General features: G+C 47.4%; 2 protein-coding genes across 2 annotated transcripts; one reads left to right on the forward strand and one right to left on the reverse strand.

The window, feature by feature from the left end:
* Window positions 1–16,239: 16,239 nt before the first annotated feature.
* LOC119658792 (male-enhanced antigen 1) lies at window positions 16,240–16,962 on the forward strand. The gene is made up of 2 exons (XM_038066509.1): window positions 16,240–16,663; window positions 16,722–16,962. The coding sequence occupies exons 1-2, from the start codon at window positions 16,331–16,333 to the stop codon at window positions 16,878–16,880; spliced, it is 492 nt and encodes a 163-aa protein (XP_037922437.1). The 5' UTR covers window positions 16,240–16,330; the 3' UTR covers window positions 16,881–16,962.
* Window positions 16,910–20,050, reverse strand: LOC119658785 (phospholipase A-2-activating protein). The gene is made up of 10 exons (XM_038066495.1): window positions 19,782–20,050; window positions 19,312–19,721; window positions 18,768–19,218; window positions 18,526–18,709; window positions 18,273–18,472; window positions 18,035–18,153; window positions 17,889–17,979; window positions 17,750–17,831; window positions 17,637–17,697; window positions 16,910–17,574 (listed from the first exon to the last, which is right to left on the reverse strand). Exons 1-10 carry the CDS (start codon window positions 19,919–19,921, stop codon window positions 17,012–17,014), a joined length of 2,301 nt encoding a protein of 766 aa, XP_037922423.1. The 5' UTR covers window positions 19,922–20,050; the 3' UTR covers window positions 16,910–17,011.
* Between the last annotated feature and the right edge of the window lie 1,680 nt (window positions 20,051–21,730).

Raw genomic sequence — 21,730 nt, forward strand, 5'->3', positions numbered from 1 at the left:
CTTCACCATTACCGGGAGGAGCAGGAGAAAAGGAGCTGGTGACGTGGAAACTAATGGTTTAACGCCGGCATGTGGAAATGGCTGATGATGATGTGGAAATGGCTCCAAGCGGTCCGGCCACCGTGAACCTGGAAATGCCCCAAACCGGCGGCAGAGGAAGGCACTGCGAAGGAAGATGAAGCACCCGGTGAATGAGAACATGGACGTGACTGTCGAGAGAAATCGGACACAAGGAAGCGGTGAGATCAACACTGTACGCACCAGACTCTTCTGTCAGTGGTAATCATCATCAACGGCGCAACAACCGGATCCGGTCTAGGCATGCCTTAATAAGGAACTCCAGACATCCCCGTTTTGCGCCCAATTCGATATCCCTAAAATCTGTCCGGCGTCCTGACCTACGCCATCGCTCCATCTTAGGCAGGGTCTGCTTCGTCCTCTTTTTCTACCATAGATATTGCCCTTATAGACTTTCCGGGCCGGATCATCCTCATCCATACGGATTAAGTGACCCGCCCACCGTAACCCATTGAGGTGGATTCTATCCACAACCGGACGGTCATGGTATCGCTCATAGATTTCGTCGTTATGTAGGCTACAGAATCGTCCATCCTCATGTAGGGGGCCAAAAACCCTTCGGAGGATTCTTCTCTCGAACGCGGCCAAGAGTTCGCAATTTTTCTTGCTAGTACCCAGGTCTCCAAGGAATACATAAGGACTAGCAAGATCATTTTCTTGTACAGTAAGAGGTTTGACCCTATGGTGACACGTTTCGATAGGAGCAGTTTTTGTAAGCTGAAATAGGCTCTGTTGGCAGTCAAAAACCGTGCGCGGATTTCATCGTCGTAGCTGTTATTTAATCAGAAATTTTGGACCGTAGATAGGAGAAATTATCAGCGGTGTCAAAATTGTATTTTTCTATTCTTATTCTTCTCGTTTGGCCAGTGCGGTTTGATGTTATTGGTTGATTCGTCTTCGGTGCTGACGTTGACAACATATATTATATTTTGTCTTGCCTTCATTGATGTGCAGCCCAAGATCTCGCGCCGTCTGCTCGATCTGGATGAAAGCAGTTTATACGTCTCGGGTGGTTCTTCCCATGATGTCGATATCGTCAGCATGGGCCAGTAGTTGGGTGGACTTGAAGAGGGTCGTACCTCTTGCATTTACCTCAGCATCACGGATCACTTTCTCGAGGGCCAGGTTAAAGAGGACGCATGATAGCGCATCCCCTTGTCGTAGACCGTTGTTGATGTCGAATGGTCTTGAGAGTGATCCTGCTGCTTTTATCTGGCCTCGCACATTGGTCAGGGTCAGCCTAGTCAGTCTTCTTAATTTCGTCGGGATACCGAATTCTCTCATGGCCGTGTACAGTTTTACCCTAGCTATGCTATCATAGGCGGTACCTTTTTCATGGAGAATATTCTGAAAATTATAAAAAAAAAACGACGAAACAACAGACAAGGAGGAAGAGCTGGGTGCGTTTGGGCGGAGCACAAAAATGCGTCGTTCACCCCAGCGATCAGTGAAAGAGGCAACGAGGGCTGATATACCCGATGAGACACCGGGGCGCCCAAATAAAGAGGAAGCCTCATCAAGTGGCGCGACTGACCGTGCGGAGATGGCAACTCCATTACCTTGCAGTGCCCCTGTTTTGGAAGTAAGCTCAGTGAGAAACGCTAGTCCTGAGCAGATGGATTTGGACACAAATCGAGTGGAAGTGCATTCGACCGTCCTCGCTAGAGCCGAAGAGGAAAGGCTCATTAGAAAGTGCGCAGCAGTGATGAAACGTATGCGGTCGGCAACGTTCCTTCAGAGAAACGTCTGCAAAGGCGTCAAAAACCGGCTGATGGAACTGGAGGAACTACTGGATCGCATTTCCTTTTATAGACGCACGTGGAGAGCAGCGGAAGACGATTGTAGAGCAGAAACAGTCGCACTCCCCGCTGAGAATGCTGCTTGCGTCAAACGGACCGCAGATAGCCCTCTGCAAAGTGAACAGGGGAAAAAGCGGAAAGAGGACGACGTGCCTGAAGGAGTTTTTATCGAAGTAGTCTCCGAGGCCCAAAAAAAGAAGGCGAAAAAGGATAAAAAGAAACAACGGACTCCGTCGCCAGAGACACGTCTGTCCAAAAACAAGGAGGCTGCCAACCCAAAGCCAGTAGCGGAAAAAACGAGGAAACGAAGAAGGACTAGACCGTCGGCTCAGCTCATTAAGCCGACGGAAGGCAAGACATTGGCAGAAGTCCTTAGTGAAATCCGCTACAGGATGAAACCCGAGGAGAACGGAGCAGAGGTGTCTTCGATACGGAAAACGAGGAGTGGTGGAGTTCTCGTCGAACTGGGTCCAAAGACGACCAGCAAAGGCACGTTCTGCGAAGCGGTCAAGGGGCTATTGGGGGAGAAGGCTCTTGTTTTCAGCCTAGAACCCATGTACTCTCTAGAAATACGGGATCTTGACTGCCTCACAGAAAAGGTCGAAGTAGAGGAGGCGCTAAAGCGTGAATGTCCAGAGGTAACCAATGCCCGGGTAGGTATCACCTCTGTAAATGCTCGAGGCCAAAAACTTGCCGTGGTGGATGTCCCCGAGCAATATGCGAGGAAACTCCTTAACAGCGGGAGAATCAAAATCGGATGGGTAGTATGCAGGGTACGAATGCGGATAGTCCCCACCAAGTGCTACAGGTGTCTGGACTATGGACACACGTCAGCAGCTTGCAAGGGTCCGGACAGGGGGACAGCATGCCGGAGATGCGGCCCAGCGGGTCATCAAGCGAAGACTTGCAAGGAAAGCGAGAGTTGTGTTCTCTGCAGGGATCGTGGCGCGTCTGGCGAAAGCGTCGTACACACTGCGGGTTCGGGACGATGTCTAATCTTCAGGGCGGAATTGGAGAGGGCTAGGGTGCGAACGCCATGATCCGCATTTTGCAAATTAACATGCACTGGAGTGCAACCGCTCACCAGTTGCTAGCACAGTTCGCTGCTGATCTAGTGCTGATTAGCGAGCAATACCGAAACAAAGACCCGTCCTCATGGTATCTCGACTTATCGGGCACCGCTGCCATCTGGGTTCGGGACGGCGTTCGACTTCGTGTTCTTGCCGAAGGCCGGGGGGACGGATTTATCTGGATCCGGTGTTAAGGGATAACGTTTTTTAGCGTTTACCTGACGCCGAATGAGTCGATTCCGGACTTTCAGCGCCGGCTTGATGCTCTGGAGGACGCCGTTTCGAGCACGGAGAGACGAATCCTGATTGGCGGTGATTTTAATGCCAGGGCTCTTGAATGGGGCATGCCTCAATCAGACTCCAGAGGGAAACGGATTCTGGAAATGGCGGCGAGAACCGGGCTCGTAATTTTAAACACCGGATCCACGCCAACGTTTCGGCGCCCAGGTTGTGAAGGAAGCATTCCCGACATCACTTTTGCGTCGGAATCTCTGGCATCATCGGTGGACGGGTGGCGAGTCCTAGAAGACTTCTCGGCAAGTGATCATCAGTGCATTGTGTTCGAAGTGTTTGACGCTACTTGCCGGCGAGCACCAACACGACGTTTCCCTTGCGTGTGGAATGTCGCGAAGGTGAACATCGGAAGGTTCGTCGAAGCTCTTGGAGCAGGTAGGGCCGCGCTGGGGGGGCACTCCGGGGGGTGGTGGTGTCGCAGCTGACATTGTCGTAAATTTAGTGATGAATCTGATAACGACGGCGTGTGAGGCTTCCATGCCCCGGAGAGGCCCCAGGCGCGACAAGCCTTCTATGTACTGGTGGACGGCGGAAATTGCCGACCTACGGAAGGAGTGTCATAAGCTCGGCCGTTTGGCACAACGTTTGTACGCCAACGAGGAGGCATGTGCCATAAAGGCACAATATAGATCAGCAAAAAGGAGACTCCGCAGCGCTATAAATAAAAGCAAAACTCGCGGCTGGCAAAATCTTGTAAATGAGGTGAATGATGACCCGTGGGGACTTGGCTATAAGCTTGTCACTCGGAAAATCAGGGCTCTGCGGAAGCCCTGCATATTGAGCACCGACCAGATGGACCGCATTGTGCGGGCATTGTTCCCCAGACACCCTGTACGGGTTGATGTAAACAGCGCGGAAAGCATCGTGGACCCCCTTTTCACAATGGGAGAACTCGAAGAAGCGGTTCTCACTATGAAAAACAGGAAGGCGCCAGGTCCTGATGGCATCCCGGCGGAAGTTTACAAACTGGTGTTCCGCCAAAGGCCAGAATTGCTCCTCGAAGCGTTCAACGCGTGCTTGAAGGAGGGCATTTTTCCTTGTCGCTGGAAAGTGGCCAGACTCGCGTTGATCAGTAAGGGTAAAGGAGACCCGGAGCTCCCGTTTGCATACCGACCGCTGTGTATGCTTGAAACGGCCGGAAAAGTGCTCGAGAAGCTCATCAGGGGTAGACTCGCTGAAGCGATCCGTGCTGCCGGGGACTTATCCGCAAGGCAGTTCGGGTTTAGAACAGGGAAATCTACAGTGGATGCTGTTATGGAGGTCGTAGATGCGTTTAATCGAGCCGGGGCACACAGCCGCCGATCTCGACGGATAGTGCTCCTCACAACGCTTGATGTCAGAAATACCTTCAATTCCGTAAGATGGACAGATATGCTAGGCACACTAGAGAACTCCTTTCACGAGCCAAGCTATCTCTTGCGGATATTGAGGGATTATCTGAAAGAGCGCTCCCTGTTCTATGAGACGCTAGAGGGCCAGAGGAGGATGGAAATCACGTCGGGAGTAGCGCAGGGATCCATCCTAGGGCCGGACCTCTAGAACGCTTCCTATGATAGTCTGCTGAGACTCGATATGCCTGAAGAGTCGCGCCTGGTCGGTTATGCAGACGACGTTGCGCCACTTGTTGCCGGACGCACTGTTGAACAGGCGCAAAGCAGACTTGGCATATTGATGCGACGGGTAAGCGGATGGATGACTGCTCACGGTTTCAACCTTGCGCTGGAAAAAGCCGAAGTAGTCATCCTGACCAGAAGGAGAATCCCGACCCTGGGTCCCATATCGATCGGCGAGTTGACTATAGAGTCAAAACCAGCGATTAAATACCTTGGTTTGATGCTCGACTCGAAGATGAGCTTCTTCGAGCAAATCAAAGCAGCTGCGGACAGGGCTGCAGCAGGAGGCGCGGCCTTGAGTCGGCTAATGGCGAATGTCGGCGGCCCTATATCAACTAGGAGACGTCTCCTCATGGGAGCAACGCAGTCCGTCCTTCTCTATGGTGCGGAGGTATGGGCTGATGCCCTTGACAAGGAGGTGCATCGTAAACGCCTCGCTCAAGTGCAGAGGCGGGGAGCTTTGCGAGTGGCGTCTGTTTATCGCACCGTCTCCGAACCGGCTGTGATGGTGATTGCGGGAGTGATCCCCGTTGCCCTTCTTGCCAAGGAGCGCAAAGCTATCTACCGCCGTAAGAGCGAAAACTTAAGAGAAGTAGTTGTCCGTGAAGAACGTCAACGCACCCTTAACGAGTGGCAACTTTCTTGGCAAAATGAGTCAAGCGGCAAGTGGACTGCGCGGCTCATCGACAAATTAGACCCATGGTTGAACAGAAAGCACGGTGAGATTGATTACTTCCTTACCCAACTTCTAAGTGGGCATGAAGGTTTTCAATCTTACCTGCACAGGGTTGGGAAGGCGCGATCTCCTGATTGTGTGTTCTGCAATAGAGTGGCGGATGACGCTGAACACACCTTTTTCTCTTGCGAGAGGTGGGACGGCCTCCGCCAGCAGCTTTATGCAGACACAGAGGAGCTCTCTCCAGATAACATTGTGCGAGAGATGCTGAAGAGCGCTGGCAGCTGGAATCGTATTGCGCATTATGTTCGGGCTCTTCTTATTACGAAGAAGATTGAACTCGACCAGCAGAGGGATCGGACGGTAAGGGGTTCCCTGAACTAACAACTCCCTTCCTCCCTTCCCCTCCCGTTGGTGAAAGGAATTCCCTGACTTGAAGGCTCCCAAAGCCGGGAGAGCGGGAGGGCTAGCCCGAAGTAATGTGTCAAACGGTTCCAGGCTAGTTCTCTGATGACAGGGAGGTGTTTGGTTGGTAGTCCGCCAGCGTGCTGTTGCGGGAGTCCAACACTCTGTGCGTAAACGTAAACGTAAACGTGTTTCCGCAAGGGAACTTTTAAGAAAATCCGCTTCCAGAGTGCTGCCCTGGATCCCCAGATCAAACCTATGACCAGATACCAATTGAGTTCTGTGCAGTTCGATACAGATAACCAGGGTAGGTACTCCTCAAGAAAATAACTGGGATACGTCATAGCCCTTCAATCAGCGAGAAACGCCTTGTATAGGACCTCAGAGCATTCGCCTAATGCATCCATGCCCAGCAAAGCAAAGTGAACAGTGTGTTTACTGGTACCAGCTCCAGGAGGCTCTCTTTCGGCCTGCTTGGTATTGAATTAGCAGACTGAGATGTTGTCCTTGAATATCGATATTTTGATACAAAAATGTTAAGGAGCAGAAGTGTGAGGGATTCCGCCCTAATTTCGGAACTAACAAACGTGGTCTTTAGACCACAAAGGAATTTGCATAATAAAAGACGAAGTGAAAAACATGTGCCTTCATTTCTAGCACAAGAATCGGTTGTCGTGTGTACGCATATCATTTCACTTGAAATTTTTTCCAACCACTTTTTCAAAGAACCAAAATATGGATAACAAATAATTTTCCCAAAATGAATTTGGTTCCAATTTTCCCATTTTATTTATTTCCTTCACCTAAAATGAATGGAATTCAAAAGAATTTCTACTTTTAATCACATCCACTTCTGAACTTTCCCAGCTATTGTACCCACAGATGAACCAGCGCCAATATCATGTGTAGCAAAACAATATTCACTCAGATTCCGCCACAACAAACAGCAAGTCCAGCCTTGGCATTGATTCCGCATGCTTCGCCGGGCTACGAGTCGCGCACACATCACGTGTAGCGCTGGCAACATGTTGCTGCGACCACTACGCTCCACATTGCGCCATCATATTTCAATTGACTCCAATTACCAACAAAATTTAAACATTCATGACCTAGACTCATCCCCGACTTCCGGGAAAACTAATGCATCATCATCTGAAAATTATCATCGGTGCCGATCCCCCTGCGCAGCGGAGCTTATGACTCAGTGCATGCTCCACAGATTGATGACGACACACTTTCCCTCTTTTCCACTGCATACGCCACGGGCCATGTGCGTGTTTGTTGTGTATTTTCCATCGCCCGCGCATCCGCACATCCATGACGAACCCGAAGCAGCTGATTCCGCCTCGACTGCGGTAGTTTTTAAGAATCCCGCGCAACTCTGGGAACTTTCGACACTTTTTTCCCATTCGCCGTTGAGTAAACAAATTCCGCTAAGCCGCTCGCCTAGTCATCTCTGTACACATTTCCATTCATGAATCCGCTGCACAGCCAAGCGTGAGTAGTAAGTAATTGAGTAAAAAGCGCAAATAAACGATGACGTCGGCTATTACGCCAAACGAATGCTAATTGTTTGCGAATTGCCCGGTATAGCCGCCACCTCATCTCACCTCTCACTTTGTTTACACCGAGCCAACGGAAAAACGTACTTTCATTGATAAAACCGGAAAAAGTGCGGGACCGGTGGGGCGTTATCGCATCGTAAAGATAATTTTTGGAGTCATGAATGACTTGATAATTTCGTAGGTGAGAAGCTGTCCGATGTCCTCAATTGCAGGGGAGTAGAATGATCTTGGCGCTTGGCGGGAAGCGCATGCAGTTCCACTGAAGTTGCGCTGGCTCGCAGAGGATGGAAGCGGGCCCGGCGGATTGCGCTCGCCGCCGCATGTGGCCAATAAAAACAACGTTAATGACTAACTTGTCCGTGTTTATTGGAAGCGAGTGTGGTAATCTGCTATTGAAAGTTGTTTTCAATTGAAATAATGCCGCATATTTGCATGTCCAAAAATGGGATCGGCAGAAATAGAATGGATTTGGCCGACTAAAATTAGGAAGTTGTAAAAGGATAATTTTAGGAACTCGGTCAAGTGAGGGCATAAAACTGAACGCATGTGATAACTGGAGCATTAAGTGACACGTGAAGAGTGCTTGCTTCCAGGAATTGTTTTTCTCGGAAAATTACTTGCATGTATGACTCAATGAAAGTTGGTCTGGCACAAAGCTTGGATCTTTTGAAAGTCGGTTTCAGATAAACGTCCGCCTGCATAGATACACCTTCTTCAGCGCACAGCAATCTCTTATTATTATTCTGTTAAGGGAAAGTCGCACCGCGTCCTTGAAGAACTATTGTGCCCCTTTTACTGGTTATAGTGTACCTGTTGATCATAGTATCTCAAGCAGGCTTATAACCGTTAGGAACTTTAGTATGTTCCCTACTTCCAGATCTTTCAGCCTTGCATCTGGTATTAAGTGTTCTCCCAGATGCCTCGACCAACTTTGCACAAGTGCCGGACACTGTGCCAGGACGTGTATAGAGGTTTCGTCCTCCTCCTCACAAAACCTGTAGGCAGTGTCCGTAGATATCCCTAGCTTCCCTAGGTGATAGTTCAGCCGACAATGACCAGTTAGAATTCCCACTATGATTCGGAGGTTCTTTTTGGTGAGGTTTAAGCAATCCTTTGGACGCTTGGGTTCGTATCCCCCAATAAGCACCCTGGACTGCTCCATCCCTGGTAGGCCCGCCCAATATAGTTCCCTCAACCGCTTCTGTTCGTTTCTTAGATTCATAGCCATGAAACCATTTCCGATTCCACAGAAGGGTTCTGGCCCGTGTAAAGGCATCCCTGCTCCCTTCTTGGCTAGTTCATCCGTTGCCTCGTTGCCTTCCAACCCAACATGGCCTGGCACCCAAAGTATCCAGACCTGGTTGGACGAGCCGAGTGTATTCAGACTCTCAAGGCATTCCCATACCAGTTTAGAGTTCACCTGGTTGGACCTAAGTGCCTTGAACGCTGCTTGACTATCGGTGAGAATAGCTATGTTCTGCCCCCTGTAGTTCCTTTGCAGATTAAAGGAGGCACATTTGTCTATAGCGTAACTTTCCGCCTGGAATATGCTAGTGTACCTGCCCATTGGCTTAAAGTACATTTTCCTTGGACCATTGACACCGGCACCCGCTCCCTCTGCTGTGAGGGATCCGTCAGTGTACCAAGTAATCAGTTGCTGGTTTAAGCCGTATGTCGCAGCCACGCTCTCCCAGTTTGCCTTGTTACTTCAACGTGTTTCAAATTTCTTATCGAAGTGAAACCTCGTTGTCATGTTGTCCCTCGGTATCAGTAATTCGGGATACCGCCTAGAAAGGATATCAATCTTCCTTCGATTTAGGCAGCTCCCCGCCTCACTCATACAACCGGCCATCCTGAATATTGCCCTCCTTGCCTGCATCTGTATGTGCAGATGGAGAGGGGTTAATCCCAGAAGGACCTCCAGGGATGCCGTTGGGCATGTCCTCATTGCTCCACTAATACACACGCAAGCCAGCCTTTGGAGCTTATGTAATTCCCTGGCTTGTGTGCTGAGTTGAGTTCTTTCTGCCCAGATTACCGCTCCATAGGTAATCATTGGCCTTACTATTGCAGTATATATCCAAAGTAGTATCTTCGGGCTGCAACCCCATTTTTTTCCTGCTATGGATCTGCAAGTCATCAGAGCCCTCGTGGCTTTCCGACAAGTGTTTCCGACATGTGTCTTCCAGAGTAATTTTTGGTCTAGCGTAATTCCCAAGTATTTGACCTCTGTTTCTCGTTTCACCTCTATATCATTTAATGTTATGACTTTCAGGTGATCCAGCTTACGCCTCCTAGTGAATGGTACTATGGTGGTTTTGGTTGGGTTGATCCGCAGTCCCACCTTCCTGCACCAGGCACTAGTAACCCTTAATCCAGTTTGGATTCTATCACATGGGGTATCTTCATATTTGCCCCTACAGATTAGAACAATGTCGTCCGCTTAGCCCTGGACTTGTATTCCAGTGTTAGTTAACACGTCCAGGAGTTCATCCACTACCATACTCCACATCAGCGGCGATAGTACTCCACCCTGTGGACAGCCTCGAGTGGTGTTCATGATAATAGAATTTGTACCTGTTTGTACCTCTATTTGTCTGCTTTCTAGCATTTTGCCCATCCAGAGTGCCAGGGTGTTTCCCACTCCTTTGCGGCTCAGGGCATCCTGTATCTCTGTGTGCGATGTGTTGTCGAATGCTCCTTCGATATCCAAAAACGCGCACAGTGCAACAGCAATCTTTACATTAGCATATCATCAACATCATTTTCTCATCAAAAAGTTCTTGGAAGCGAGGACAGCCAAAAGTCCCCTAGATGTCCGCGAACACCTCCATCGCGTACACGCCTTTCAGAGTTGCTTCCTCTACCTTGTAAGTCTAGGGACGGTAAGCAGACTCACAGAAATTTCCACGCTGGAAAGCGGTTTTCATTTAGCGGGTACGATCGTAACACCACCTTGCAAATGTGGCGCTCAATCAGTCTCTCCAGACTTTCAGACGAGAACGTTTTAAGTTTATTTGCTAATCAGACGCTAGATACACTGAGAACATCGATGAGCATCGGATCGCCAACAAAAATGCTCTTTCCTCGAGTGCTAAGCAGGTCCCGGAATCGTTGAAACGTATCAATGAACAGAAGGGATTGAAGATTCTATTCACCGCTACGAACAATGGTGGGCATGACATACTTCAGATTAATAACGTTTATTTTATTTCACACGTAAATGTAACAGCGAGAACTTCCGCTACAAGATGGTTGAGCGTCCGCTTCATTCGTAGGTTCGGTTGCGACTCGTCGTATCTTCCTTCTCTTGTATTGAGCGCCTCTGGCGGATAAATTCGAAACCCCTACATCACTCTCGCGGTATTGATGACCTCCATCACGGTAATTCTGAAAATCGTGACGCCACCGGCAAGAAAGGAGGTACACCCGCAAGTTAGGCGGCTGAGTGGAAATGCTGCACATCCGCTGCTGACGCGAATGTTACACTCCGCCTCGCTCATGTTTGATAGGTTGGTCGATGCAGGCCAGCTTGTGAATCTGGTAGTTGAACCAGACGGTCTGGCGTAACAGATGTAATGAATTTAAAGGAAATAGGAGGATCGGACGATCATCCTTTAAGTTAATTACAAATGGCGCCCAACGTGGGGCCCAACATTTCCTGAATTCAGACCAAACTCTTATTTGCAGGTTTCGGAATCAAGTGGAAGATAGCTTATTCCGGCTCAAAACTTCGTTTGGTAGTGTCGGATAGAGAATCAATAGACTCTCAACATGGTTCCTGGCTAGGCTCCACGTACACTTGCCTTCACATTTCTAGTTTTAGGTTTCACGCCTTTTTCCCTGGAAGCAAGTGTTCCAAAGCCTCAATTTCCTTTCCCACCTTGTAACGTAGAGTTTCCTGCCCTATCCTTGGTAGAATACCATAAGAAAGGTCGTCCGAACTTCTGAGGAATGTCCTTCCCTACCTTTATGTGAAACGGCTATCTCTTCGTTTCAACATTTGAAAAAAATTAAATATTCTTTCTTCTTCGTAGGGATGAAGTGACGGGTGAGATGAATCCTTGATGAAATACGGAGGTTGTCGGTTGTCAATGATTCATCTTCACTTTGTTCTCTGACTTCAGACGAGGAAGATTGAATTCTCGCGATTTCTGTTTTTTTTTTTATTTAGTACTCTGCGACGGGGATTGTTGGTTCTTTCTTAACAAGCACCGTGTGTGGAAGTTTTTCTGCACACAGGTGAAACAATTTTTGTGGTTGGGATGGCATTTTGTTCATCCGAGCGTTTTGCGGGAATTGATTAAAGGAGTTGGCAATTTAAAGAGAGAGAAGTCCTCAAGGTACATTTTTTTTTGTTGGTTATGTCTTCGGCTTATCTTGGTTTTCGAGAGTTTGTCACATTTCACTCTTTTTAATTTTGATTTATTTTCTTTCCCTTTTCATACTATTTATATTATTTTGGCTTTGTCTTTTTGTTTATTGACAATTGGATTTTTATTTTCGTTTGGCTTCTCATTACTTTTTGGCGATTTTCTTAGTTCTGGTTGCTTAATTTTCAGACAGACGGCACTGAATAGGGAAGTTCTAGCACCGCGGGTGATGAGAAGAGCAGTTTGGATTGAGACGAAGAAACAGCTGTCCTGGCGGATGAAGAAGAAGGAAATCGTCTCACCTTTGAGGAAAGCGGAGCATCTGGCGGTAAAGCGCAGCCCCTGTCCGGACTCTGGAAGTGGATCTTTTTTCGACATCGACAGAGACAAGAAGGTAAAAAGGCGCCGATAGAGTTGTTATCCCAGCGGGCGAGCCACGTAAACCTGGAAGGACTCGAAGTGATTGGTGCAACACCAATGCTGATATAGTTCGCGATTTGACTTATGCCATTGGGGACAATTGTCTTAATTCATCATCATCATCAACGGCGCAACAACCGGTATCCGGTCTAGGCCTGCCTTAATAAGGAACTCCAGAAATCCCGGTTTTGCACCGAGGTCCACCAATTCGATATCCCTAAAAGCTGTCTGGCGTCCTGACCTACGCCATCGCTCCATCTTAGGTAGGGTCTGCCTCGTCTTCTTTTCCTACCATAGATATTGCCCTTATAGGCTTTCCAGGTGGGATCGTCCTCATCCATACGGATTAAGTGACCCGCCCACCGTAACCTATTGAGCCGGATTTTATCCACAACCGGACGGTCATGGTATCGCTCATAGATTTCGTCATTGTGTAGACTACGGAATCTTCCATCCTCATGTAGGGGGCCAAAAATTCTTCGGAGGATTCTTCTCTCGAACGCGGCCAAGAGTTCGCAATTTTTCTTGCTAAGAACCCAAGTTTCCGAGGAATACATGAGGACTGGCAAGATCATAGTCTTGTACAGTAAGAGCTTTGACCCTATGGTAAGACGTTTCGAGCAGAACAGTCTTTGTAAGCTGAAATAGACTCTGTTGGCTGACAACAACCGTGCGCGGATTTCGTTATCGTAGCTGTTATTGGTTGTGATTTTCGACCCTAGATAGGAGAAATTGTCAACGGTCTCAAAGTTGTATTCTCGTATTCTTATTCTTCTTCGTGTTTGACCAGTGCGGTTTGATGTTGTTTGTCTCGCGCCGATTACCGCCTGCTCGATCTGGATGAAGGCAGTTTGTACGTCTCGGGTGGTTCTTCCCATGATGTCGATATCGTCAGCATAGGCCAGTAGATGGGTGGACTTGAAGAGGATCGTACCTCTTGCATTTACCTCAGCATCACGGATCACTTTCTCGAGGGCCAGGTTAAAGAGGACGCATGATAGCGCATCCCCTTGTCGTAGACCGTTGTTGATGTCGAATGGTCTTGAGAGTGATCCTGTTGCTTTTATCTGGCCTCACACATTGGTCATGGTCAGCCTGGTCAGTCTTATTAATTTCGTCGGGATATCGAATTCTCTCATGGCCGTGTACAGTTTTACCCTGGCTATGTTGTCATAGGCGACTTTAAAGTGGATTCGGTGTTGTTCGTTCTTTCGGTTTTGGTTTTGGCCCTAACGTTGCCACGATGTACTCCGTTTTGCCTTCATTAATGTGTAGCCCAAGATCTCGCGCCGCTTGCTTAATCTGGATCCCATCCCATGATGTCAATATCGTTAGCGTATCGTAGCGTAACAAGTTGTTTTCCGTGTAGAGTTGTCAACCCTACCCAGCCCCCAACCTGGAGGATCAGTTGGTACAATTTGTTCCGGTTTTTAGGCGCAGGAGACTCGCCTTCATCGTTCCCCGTCTGCAGGTTTTCGTTAAGAAGGAGCTCCCGGCGGTCACCACGTAGAGGTGGAGATTTGGTTTGGTAATAGAGTTGTTGTTGTTGGTTGAGCAAGCGTTTCCCAGGTTTTATGCTCCATCGTGGGTATCAATCCACGTTTCGCCCTGTGACCTATACTACCCTTTGACCACTCTTAAGGTTTTGTGTAAAACAAAACGAAATCGATTCACTGTCTGTCTGTCTGTCAGACGCACTTTTCTCCAAAATGACTAAACCGATTCGAACGAAATTTAGTGAATAGACTTGAACTATGAAATCCCACGCATACAGCGAGTGACATAAATTTAGATGGTATTTAAAGGGGGCTCTCCATACATGCAAAAGGGGAATTTAAAAAAAAAATCACTGGATATAGTCGTAGTCGTAGTCGTAGCGGAAGGTCGAGGTTCAAATCTCACTGGTGGCGGTGGGAGTTGTTATTGTGACTGAATGTTGGATACCAGTCGACTCAGCTGTGAATGAGTACCTGAGTCAAATCAGGGTAATAATCTCGGGCGAACTTAATGCTTCCTACCGTGTACTGTTGTGTACCATTACGGTCTTGAATGAAGTGCTCTAACACACTTTAAGGATCTGATCCAATATGGGTTGTTGCGCCAACGATTATTATTAATAGTGTATTACCAACTTTTAGAAATTGACTGAAAACCCCCCTTAAGTTCATCCTAGGATTAGTAAATTTTGCACCGATATAGAGGATAGTCTGCTGACAAGTTTTATGGCTGGACTGTTAGTGTCAAAGTTACAGCAGTTCAAACTTATCAATTTCCGACGAATCTACCGTATCCTAAGCCATACAAATAACATGCTGACGTCATAATTAAGGAGAATAATTGACATTCGAATGAAATATTAAAAGTCCATTCATGAAGAATCTACTTCTCTCCCGCCTTTTTTTATATTTGATGTAGATTACATCCTTGGCATTTGCTAATAATATGAAACTCCGAGTGTGAAGCGTATGAGGTTGATTATTATCAATACAGGGGTTTCCATCAAATGATTTATTTAAATCGCTTTCTAAAAAATAGAGGGCAATGGAATTTTTAATTATGTGACACGGAGCTGCCGTGCACTCATCGCGCTTCACATCTTCTTCTTTTTCTTCAGCCTTTGTCCCGTTCACAAGCGGGGTAGGCTCGTCGTGGTTTCGCCATTTGGTATCCAGCATATCAAGCCACCGTTGTTTCGGCCTGCCTTTTGGTTGTTTAACATTGACTTCGATGTTCGAGACCAATATTGGCAAGTGAATATCGATCGCGGATATTCTCATTTCGGAAGTGATCAAAACTTGTCACGCCACCAGTTCAATGCAACACCTTCGTCTCCATTACCGCTAGACGCCGTTCATTGACTTTTATATTCGGCCAATACTGAGAACTATAGAGAGCGACAGACGGACGACATTGCGGTAAATTTTAGATTTGAAACGTTCGTTGGTACGTCGACCACAAAGAACACCAGTTGTAGAATGCCACTTCATCCAAGTTGCATTAATGCGTAAAGCAATCTCAAAACGCAGTTCTCCATTTGCTGATAACATTAACCCGAGATATTTAATTGGTTCTGTTCTGGGCAGATTATTGAGGCTGACAGCACTGAGCAATTTAAATATTTCCAGTCAATGCTGTCAGCCAATGGAGAACTGCGTTATGTTTCTCACATAAGGAAACACAAAACCTTTTATTCATGAAGCATACATTTCGAAAGCTATTTACTCCTTTCATCAGCGGTTAACTGCTTGAAGGTAGTAAGCAGCATATTCACTATATTTAGCTACCAGCGACTATCATTTGTTTCCCAATCTCAAAAAATTACACGGAAGTAAAAACTTTTGGGAAAATACTACAAATGTGTATTGTGTGTGCCTTCAAAGGCTTTCATGATTCACACTTTAAAAATGCATTCAGTGCATATAAGTCCGTGATGAAATATGTAAGTGTTCATGGAGATTACATAATGAAAAATCCATAAAAAAGGTGTTTTTTTTCTTGGATTAGTTTCTTAGGGAAGTAGCTCCTTCGTAGAGTACCCCAGATACATTCTTTGTTACCTTCTCGAAATCGATGAAGAGCAGGTGCAGCCAAAATGGGGACTCCGCGCACTATTCCAAATGATCCGAAGGAGATCGATGTGATCAATGCAGGACGATCTGGTAGGGAAATTAGTCTGCTCTGTGTCGATCAAACTTCTGAGATGTTCTTTGATGCGTTCCAGGATTATTTTAGCTATTATCTTTGCAACGATAGGGAGTATACCAATGCCCCTCCAATCGCCACATTCAAAATGGGGTCCCTTCTTTGGAATCTTTACAACTCACTAGCAGCTTCATCTACTCTAGGAAACGGTATATTATTCAATTGAAAATGAATAGCACATAAAATTGAGCAACTGCAGTGGAGACTCAAACCAGATGGAGAGGTTGTCCATTACCAATTGACACTTGCACTCCAACCAAATCAGCTGTCAAGTGTTGTATACACAGAGTCTGATTGGACCAAGGGATTATTTTAATAACGGGCAAATTAGCAGTATGGTTCAGTCAGGTTCTCCTGAACTCCCGGGCGACAACGGTGACAACCTCCAGACAAATGGCATTCACATTCCCAACTACGGTCAAAACACAAGCGATGACAGCGACGACGAAGGGATTGGAACTGCCTACGACGGGTACGAGCCACTTCCTTTAGGCGACACGGCCGAGGACCAAATGCAAGATCCAGACAATATGCACGTGGATGAGAACCCCAGCAACCCCGATTTGCCGCCTATCGAAAGCAGCGATGCAGAAATTGCCAGGCAGGTGTGGAGTGAGCCCAGACCGGAATCTCTTGACTTGGAGCTGGACAGTTCTAGGACCGAACAGGTGTGATCCGCGCGTCTTAGGGTGAAGAGTCAAGTGTTTATCCGATTTTGTCTTGCAGATTATGTCAGCGATGGCTAATATTACTCTCCCCAACTCCGCGATACCCGAATGGGCGCAATCTGTCCCGGAGGAAAGGTGGAAACAGGACCTGTTGGAGCGGATCAGGCAGAGAAAGGATGGCTCCCAAACTGGGAACGGCGAGGGGACTTCAAAGTAGTTACGCTCTAGGAAAGAATACACGTTGTGTTAAATTTTATACATATTTATTTGATGTTGTAATAAAAAAGACGTTGCCATGACATATTGAGTTGAATTTAGCATAATTACTACACGCCCCCCGGGAAGAGCTCAAAATGTCAGCGCCAAGGCCTGTGCGCACTTTGTGACCTTCTCAAACCCACTCGGCTGGTCTGTGGTTGCATATCCTCTGATTTTGCTAGCTACCGCCTCCAGTGAAGCCACTTGGGCCGCTGCCTCCGTCCCGAACGGCGTGCACGTTATGTTGCCCAAGGTCTGCATCGCCCGGTACGCCGCTTCCAGATCTGTGCACCATTTCAGGAACTCCAGGGTGGCCTCCGTGATCCGACGACACTTCTCTGATTTCGCGTACTGCATCTGGGAAACGGAGAGATTCAGTAGCAGCGTCGCAATCGCTATTTGCAGATTGGGGCTGCCCTTGTTTATCTTCGAAACGGTCTGCAGGAGGTTGGGCAGCATGGGCTCCAGGTGCATGCTGCCGTACGGGTGGACGAGCATATTCGCAAAGCAGCGGACGGCCATTAGCTGATTGGCGGGAAGACTGGATAAACTTTCTAAGAGATTTTCTAGGAACTCGGTACTCATGAGAGCCGCACAGACTCGTTCAGTTCGTACGGCCAAGCGGGCCACATCTAGGACGGGGAATAGTATTTCTGAAAGATGAAGGCAGAACGATTAGAACAGGCAGGACTGAGTGGTGTGAAGTCGTGGCTACCTTTGGGCCATCTTAACAGGCATTTCAAAGCCTCTGCTGATAATTTGTCGAAGTCATTTTCCTGGAAGGAAGTCGGTTAGCTGACACGGGAGCGGAAAAGATCGGGGACCTACCTTATAAGCTAGTTTCACTGCAGCCTCGATCACTTCATCACTCACAGTTGTATTGTTATCACCCGTTTTTGCGTTGAACTCTCTGTGGAAGGAAGCCTAAGTTGAGAGTTAAAATTGCGAGGGAAGGCCACCGGCTTACCGTAGTTTATCCAGAATTTTCGCTGCATCACAGTTGTCGAATGTCATTCGGTCGTTGACTGGGAAATGCTTCACTTGCGGCGCTCTACTCTCTGCGGGTGGAATTGTAAAGTGATTTAGTGGACATGGGTCAGGGAATAAGCAAACCTTTGGTCGTGTAGCTCGAGCCGCCAGTGAATGGATCAGCATTTCCCACCACTTCTGCTCTCGATGAGCCAGATCCCGGGATATATCTGGAGCCGCCGGTGAAAGGGTCCACGTAGCCACTGAAAGTGAGAAACAATCAAATGAGCGCAAGCAGAATCTCTACACCTGATTCGAAGGTGTCCTTGAGGCATTTGCTCGAGGATTTTAGAGGAATTTGGGTTGTGTTTATTGAGCTTACGCTGGCGTCGGCTGCGGTGCAGGTACCCCATCTGAATTCGTAATTATAAAGTTGGCGACTTGTTCCAAGTACACTTGCGGTAAATTATGTTTGTGAATGAAGGTCTGGGCTGCATGCCAGGGATCCTCGGTGCGGTTATAAGGCAGTTTGATGGGCGGCGCGTTGTCTGAAATATCAACATCGAACACGTAGTCGTACTCCTGCTCGGAAATATAAAAATAAAAATCCGCGACGCATTATTTCTTGCGATTACCTTCCCCTCGTGTAATTTTTTGCCCGACGTCTTCTGCGTGCCGCCCGATGCGCCTAAGACGTCGCCAACGAGATTCCATTTGCCTTTCATGTATTGGTAGCAGAAAACCTTCCCGTCTGGATGTTTAACGACGCGAATGGCTTCCTCTGTTCCGGGCTCGTTGAGGGCCTCCAAGCCGGGTAAACTGTAAGAAAGCAAATCATCACCAAACGGAGACATTTCTCAGCCAAACAAGAGCCTACTCGTCATGCTTGATGCCGCCCAGCATCTTACTCGACTCCTCTTTCTTGCCTGCGAGGGCCGCTTCGTAGGCTTTTAGCGCATCGGGAGGCGCCGTACGACTAGGGTCTTTGGTAAACACGCGGACGACTCCGTCGCTTGTGCCAGTCACGATGTCCCCATTTCGAAGGCATGCCACCGACCAAACGGATTGCGCCGGCAAAAGCATAGCCTGACCTAGTTGACCCGAGTTCAGGTCCCACATTCGAATAGTCGAGTCTTCGCTGGACGAGACCACAACGTTCTCACCGAAGTGCTTGTGAAGGGCAATCGTGTAAATGTAGTTTTCGTGGCCGTGCAGGTCCTTCACACATTCACCGTCTCGATCCCAGTAACGAATCACCGCGTCGTTGCCGGCACTTATTAGGAATCCATTGTCCAATGCGATTAGGCTCCGCACGCAGTCAGTGTGACCTGAAAGACATCCAATTAGTGCGTCCAACTCCAACCATATTCACAATTTTCATAATTTGCGCGGTTAACGGGAAACAATCTCCGGACTCATACCTTTAAGCACTCGAAGTTTCTCCCCATTTTGATTCCAGAACATAATATTCTTATCGGCCGACCCGGTCACTATTTTATCCGGTTTCCAGGAGGTCACAGCCCACACGGCAGCCTGATGTCCCTCGAGCGATTTGAACGTGGAAGCCCCTGCCTCGGAGATTTGCCACACCCTCGCGGTCTGGTCCCAGCTCCCCGAGAGGAGTGTTTTCGGTCCCAGGCCCTTGGCAAGAGTACAAACCGCCGACTTGTGCCCCTTCAGAGTGCCTATCAGCGCACTCGTCGCTTCCGCGTAGATGCAAATTGTCGAGTCATTGCTGCCCGTGCAAATCCAACCTTCATCCTCCAAGTAGCAAACGCACGAGACGAAATTTGTGTGGTTAGTGAGCGTCGTGTTTAGGAAGTATATCCGCCTAGCAGTGAAGAAACTGTTATACTACGTTACTGCAAAACAAGCCGAGCTTGATTCCAACCCATCTGTTTTCCAAATTTTCGCGGTTTTGTCACGAGAAACGGACACAATTCCGGCCGGTACCTCGCCAACGCCGCGCACATCCATGCTGTGACCGATTAGCTCGCAGCTCAGTTTGTAGTCGTCCATCGAAACTGCCATTTTGAACTTGTGGTTTTAGAGTTTTCGTTGAACAACGGGCTTGTGCCGAACACAGTTTTTGTCGACTCTTCCAGAAGTTATTGACCGAAATTTGATAGTTGTCTGCTTTGAACTGTCAGAAGTACAATGACGCAGCCGGTGTTTAGGAGGCAGATGTAATTGCTCAAAATCGCAAATAGGTAATGCAGTTCAGCGATAACTGTTGGAAATTTTAGATGCGATATTATTTCACAGGTTTTTCGGGGGTTCCCAGAATTGATAGAATTAATTGATGAAGAACGAATTCAATGAGTGGATAATTGCCAACTTTCAATTGTTCTTGTGGTTAATGCGTGATTCAACTTTGAGTTTGCTTTAAATGTTTAGAAAAATCCTAGAAACTTGTAACGATTGCAACGATCTATAATTGAGAGCAAAAAATCGCACAGTGCGTCTGCTTTAACTTCAGATATTAATATTTGTTTTATTGAACCTGCACTGAAATTAGATTGCACATGCAGTGAACGAAATTGAAATCCCGGGCCGTCGTATGAAATACACACAGGGTGCCAAAAAAGCATTCGCTTGCTTATCTTTTCCATGATTAGCTTAGGATTTTCATAACAAAATAAAAACGACAATGCTCAGTTCATGTTCTCAACATTCCTCTATTATATATTCCTTAGAAATAAAATTAAAAATAAGCACTTCATTGTTTTAAAGAAAAACAGAAATACAAAATAAACGCCAGTGTTATACACCAAAAACGTGCTCGTCTCTACCTTTTCTTTTGAAATATTACCAGATAACGACACTTATCAAAACATTTTGGTGCATAGTGAGTCGGTATTGCGTTGTGGTTTATTTTGGTTGTCAATAAAACCTTTTAACCAGGATGCCTTATCATGCATCCTCTTTAACCTGGCCCTAGACAAAGTGATCCGCGATGCTGAGGTAAATGTGAGGAGTACGATCCTCTTTAAGTCCACCCAACTACTAGTCTATGCTGACGATATCGACATCATGGGAAGAACCACCCCAGACGTACAAACTGCCTTCATCCAGATCAATCAGGCGGCGCGAGATCTTGGGTTGCACATCAACGAAAGCAAGAAAAAGTATATGGTGGCAACGTCAGCACCGAAAACCAAACAACATCAAACCGCACTGATCAAACGGGAAGAATAAAGATAGGAGACTACAACTTTGAGATCGTTGATAATTTCTCCTATCTAGGGTCGAAAATCACAACCGATAACAGCTACGACGATGAAATCCACGTACGGTTGTTGGTAGCCAACAGAGCCTATTTCAGCTTACAAAAACTGTTCCGCTCGAAAGTCTCACCATAGGGTCAAAGCTCTTACTGTACAAGACAATGATCTTGCCAGTCTTCATGTTTTCCTTGTAGACTTGGGTTCTTAGCAACAAAAATTACGAATTCTTGGCCGCGTTCGAGAGAAGAATTCTCCGAAGAATTTTTGGCCCCCCACATGAGTATGGACGATTCCGTAGCCTACATAACGACGAAATCTATGAGCGATACCATGACCGTCAGGTTGTGGATAAAATCCGGCTCAATAGGATACGGTGGACGGGTCACTTAATCCTTATGGATGAGAATGATCCAGCCCGGAAAGTCTATAAGGGCAATATCTATGGTAGAAAAGGAATACGAGGCAGACCCTGCCTGAGATGGAACGATGGCGTAGGTCAGGACGACAGACAGCTTTAAGGGATATCGAATTGTTGGATCTTGACGCGAAAGCGGGATGTCTGGAGTTCCTTATTATGGTAGGCTTAGACCGGATACCGGTTGTTGTGTCCTTG

Source organism: Hermetia illucens, chromosome 1 (assembly GCF_905115235.1).
Source record: "Hermetia illucens chromosome 1, iHerIll2.2.curated.20191125, whole genome shotgun sequence".
Lineage (NCBI taxonomy): Eukaryota > Metazoa > Arthropoda > Insecta > Diptera > Stratiomyidae > Hermetia > Hermetia illucens.

What these genes read in the sequence shown, in the direction of transcription:
- LOC119658785 (XM_038066495.1), bottom strand. Translation starts at nt 19,921, where the DNA reads ATGGCAGTTTCGATGGACGACTACAAACTGAGCTGCGAGCTAATCGGT. An exon ending in CAGTGAAACTAGCTTATAAG is followed by an intron (nt 17,698 to 17,749) that starts GTAGGTCCCCGA and finishes ACTTCCTTCCAG; the next exon opens with GAAAATGACTTCGACAAATT. An exon ending in CCTGTTAAGATGGCCCAAAG is followed by an intron (nt 17,575 to 17,636) that starts GTAGCCACGACT and finishes TTCATCTTTCAG; the next exon opens with AAATACTATTCCCCGTCCTA.
- LOC119658792 (XM_038066509.1), top strand. Translation starts at nt 16,331, where the DNA reads ATGGTTCAGTCAGGTTCTCCTGAACTCCCGGGCGACAACGGTGACAAC. An exon ending in ACAGTTCTAGGACCGAACAG is followed by an intron (nt 16,664 to 16,721) that starts GTGTGATCCGCG and finishes TTTGTCTTGCAG; the next exon opens with ATTATGTCAGCGATGGCTAA.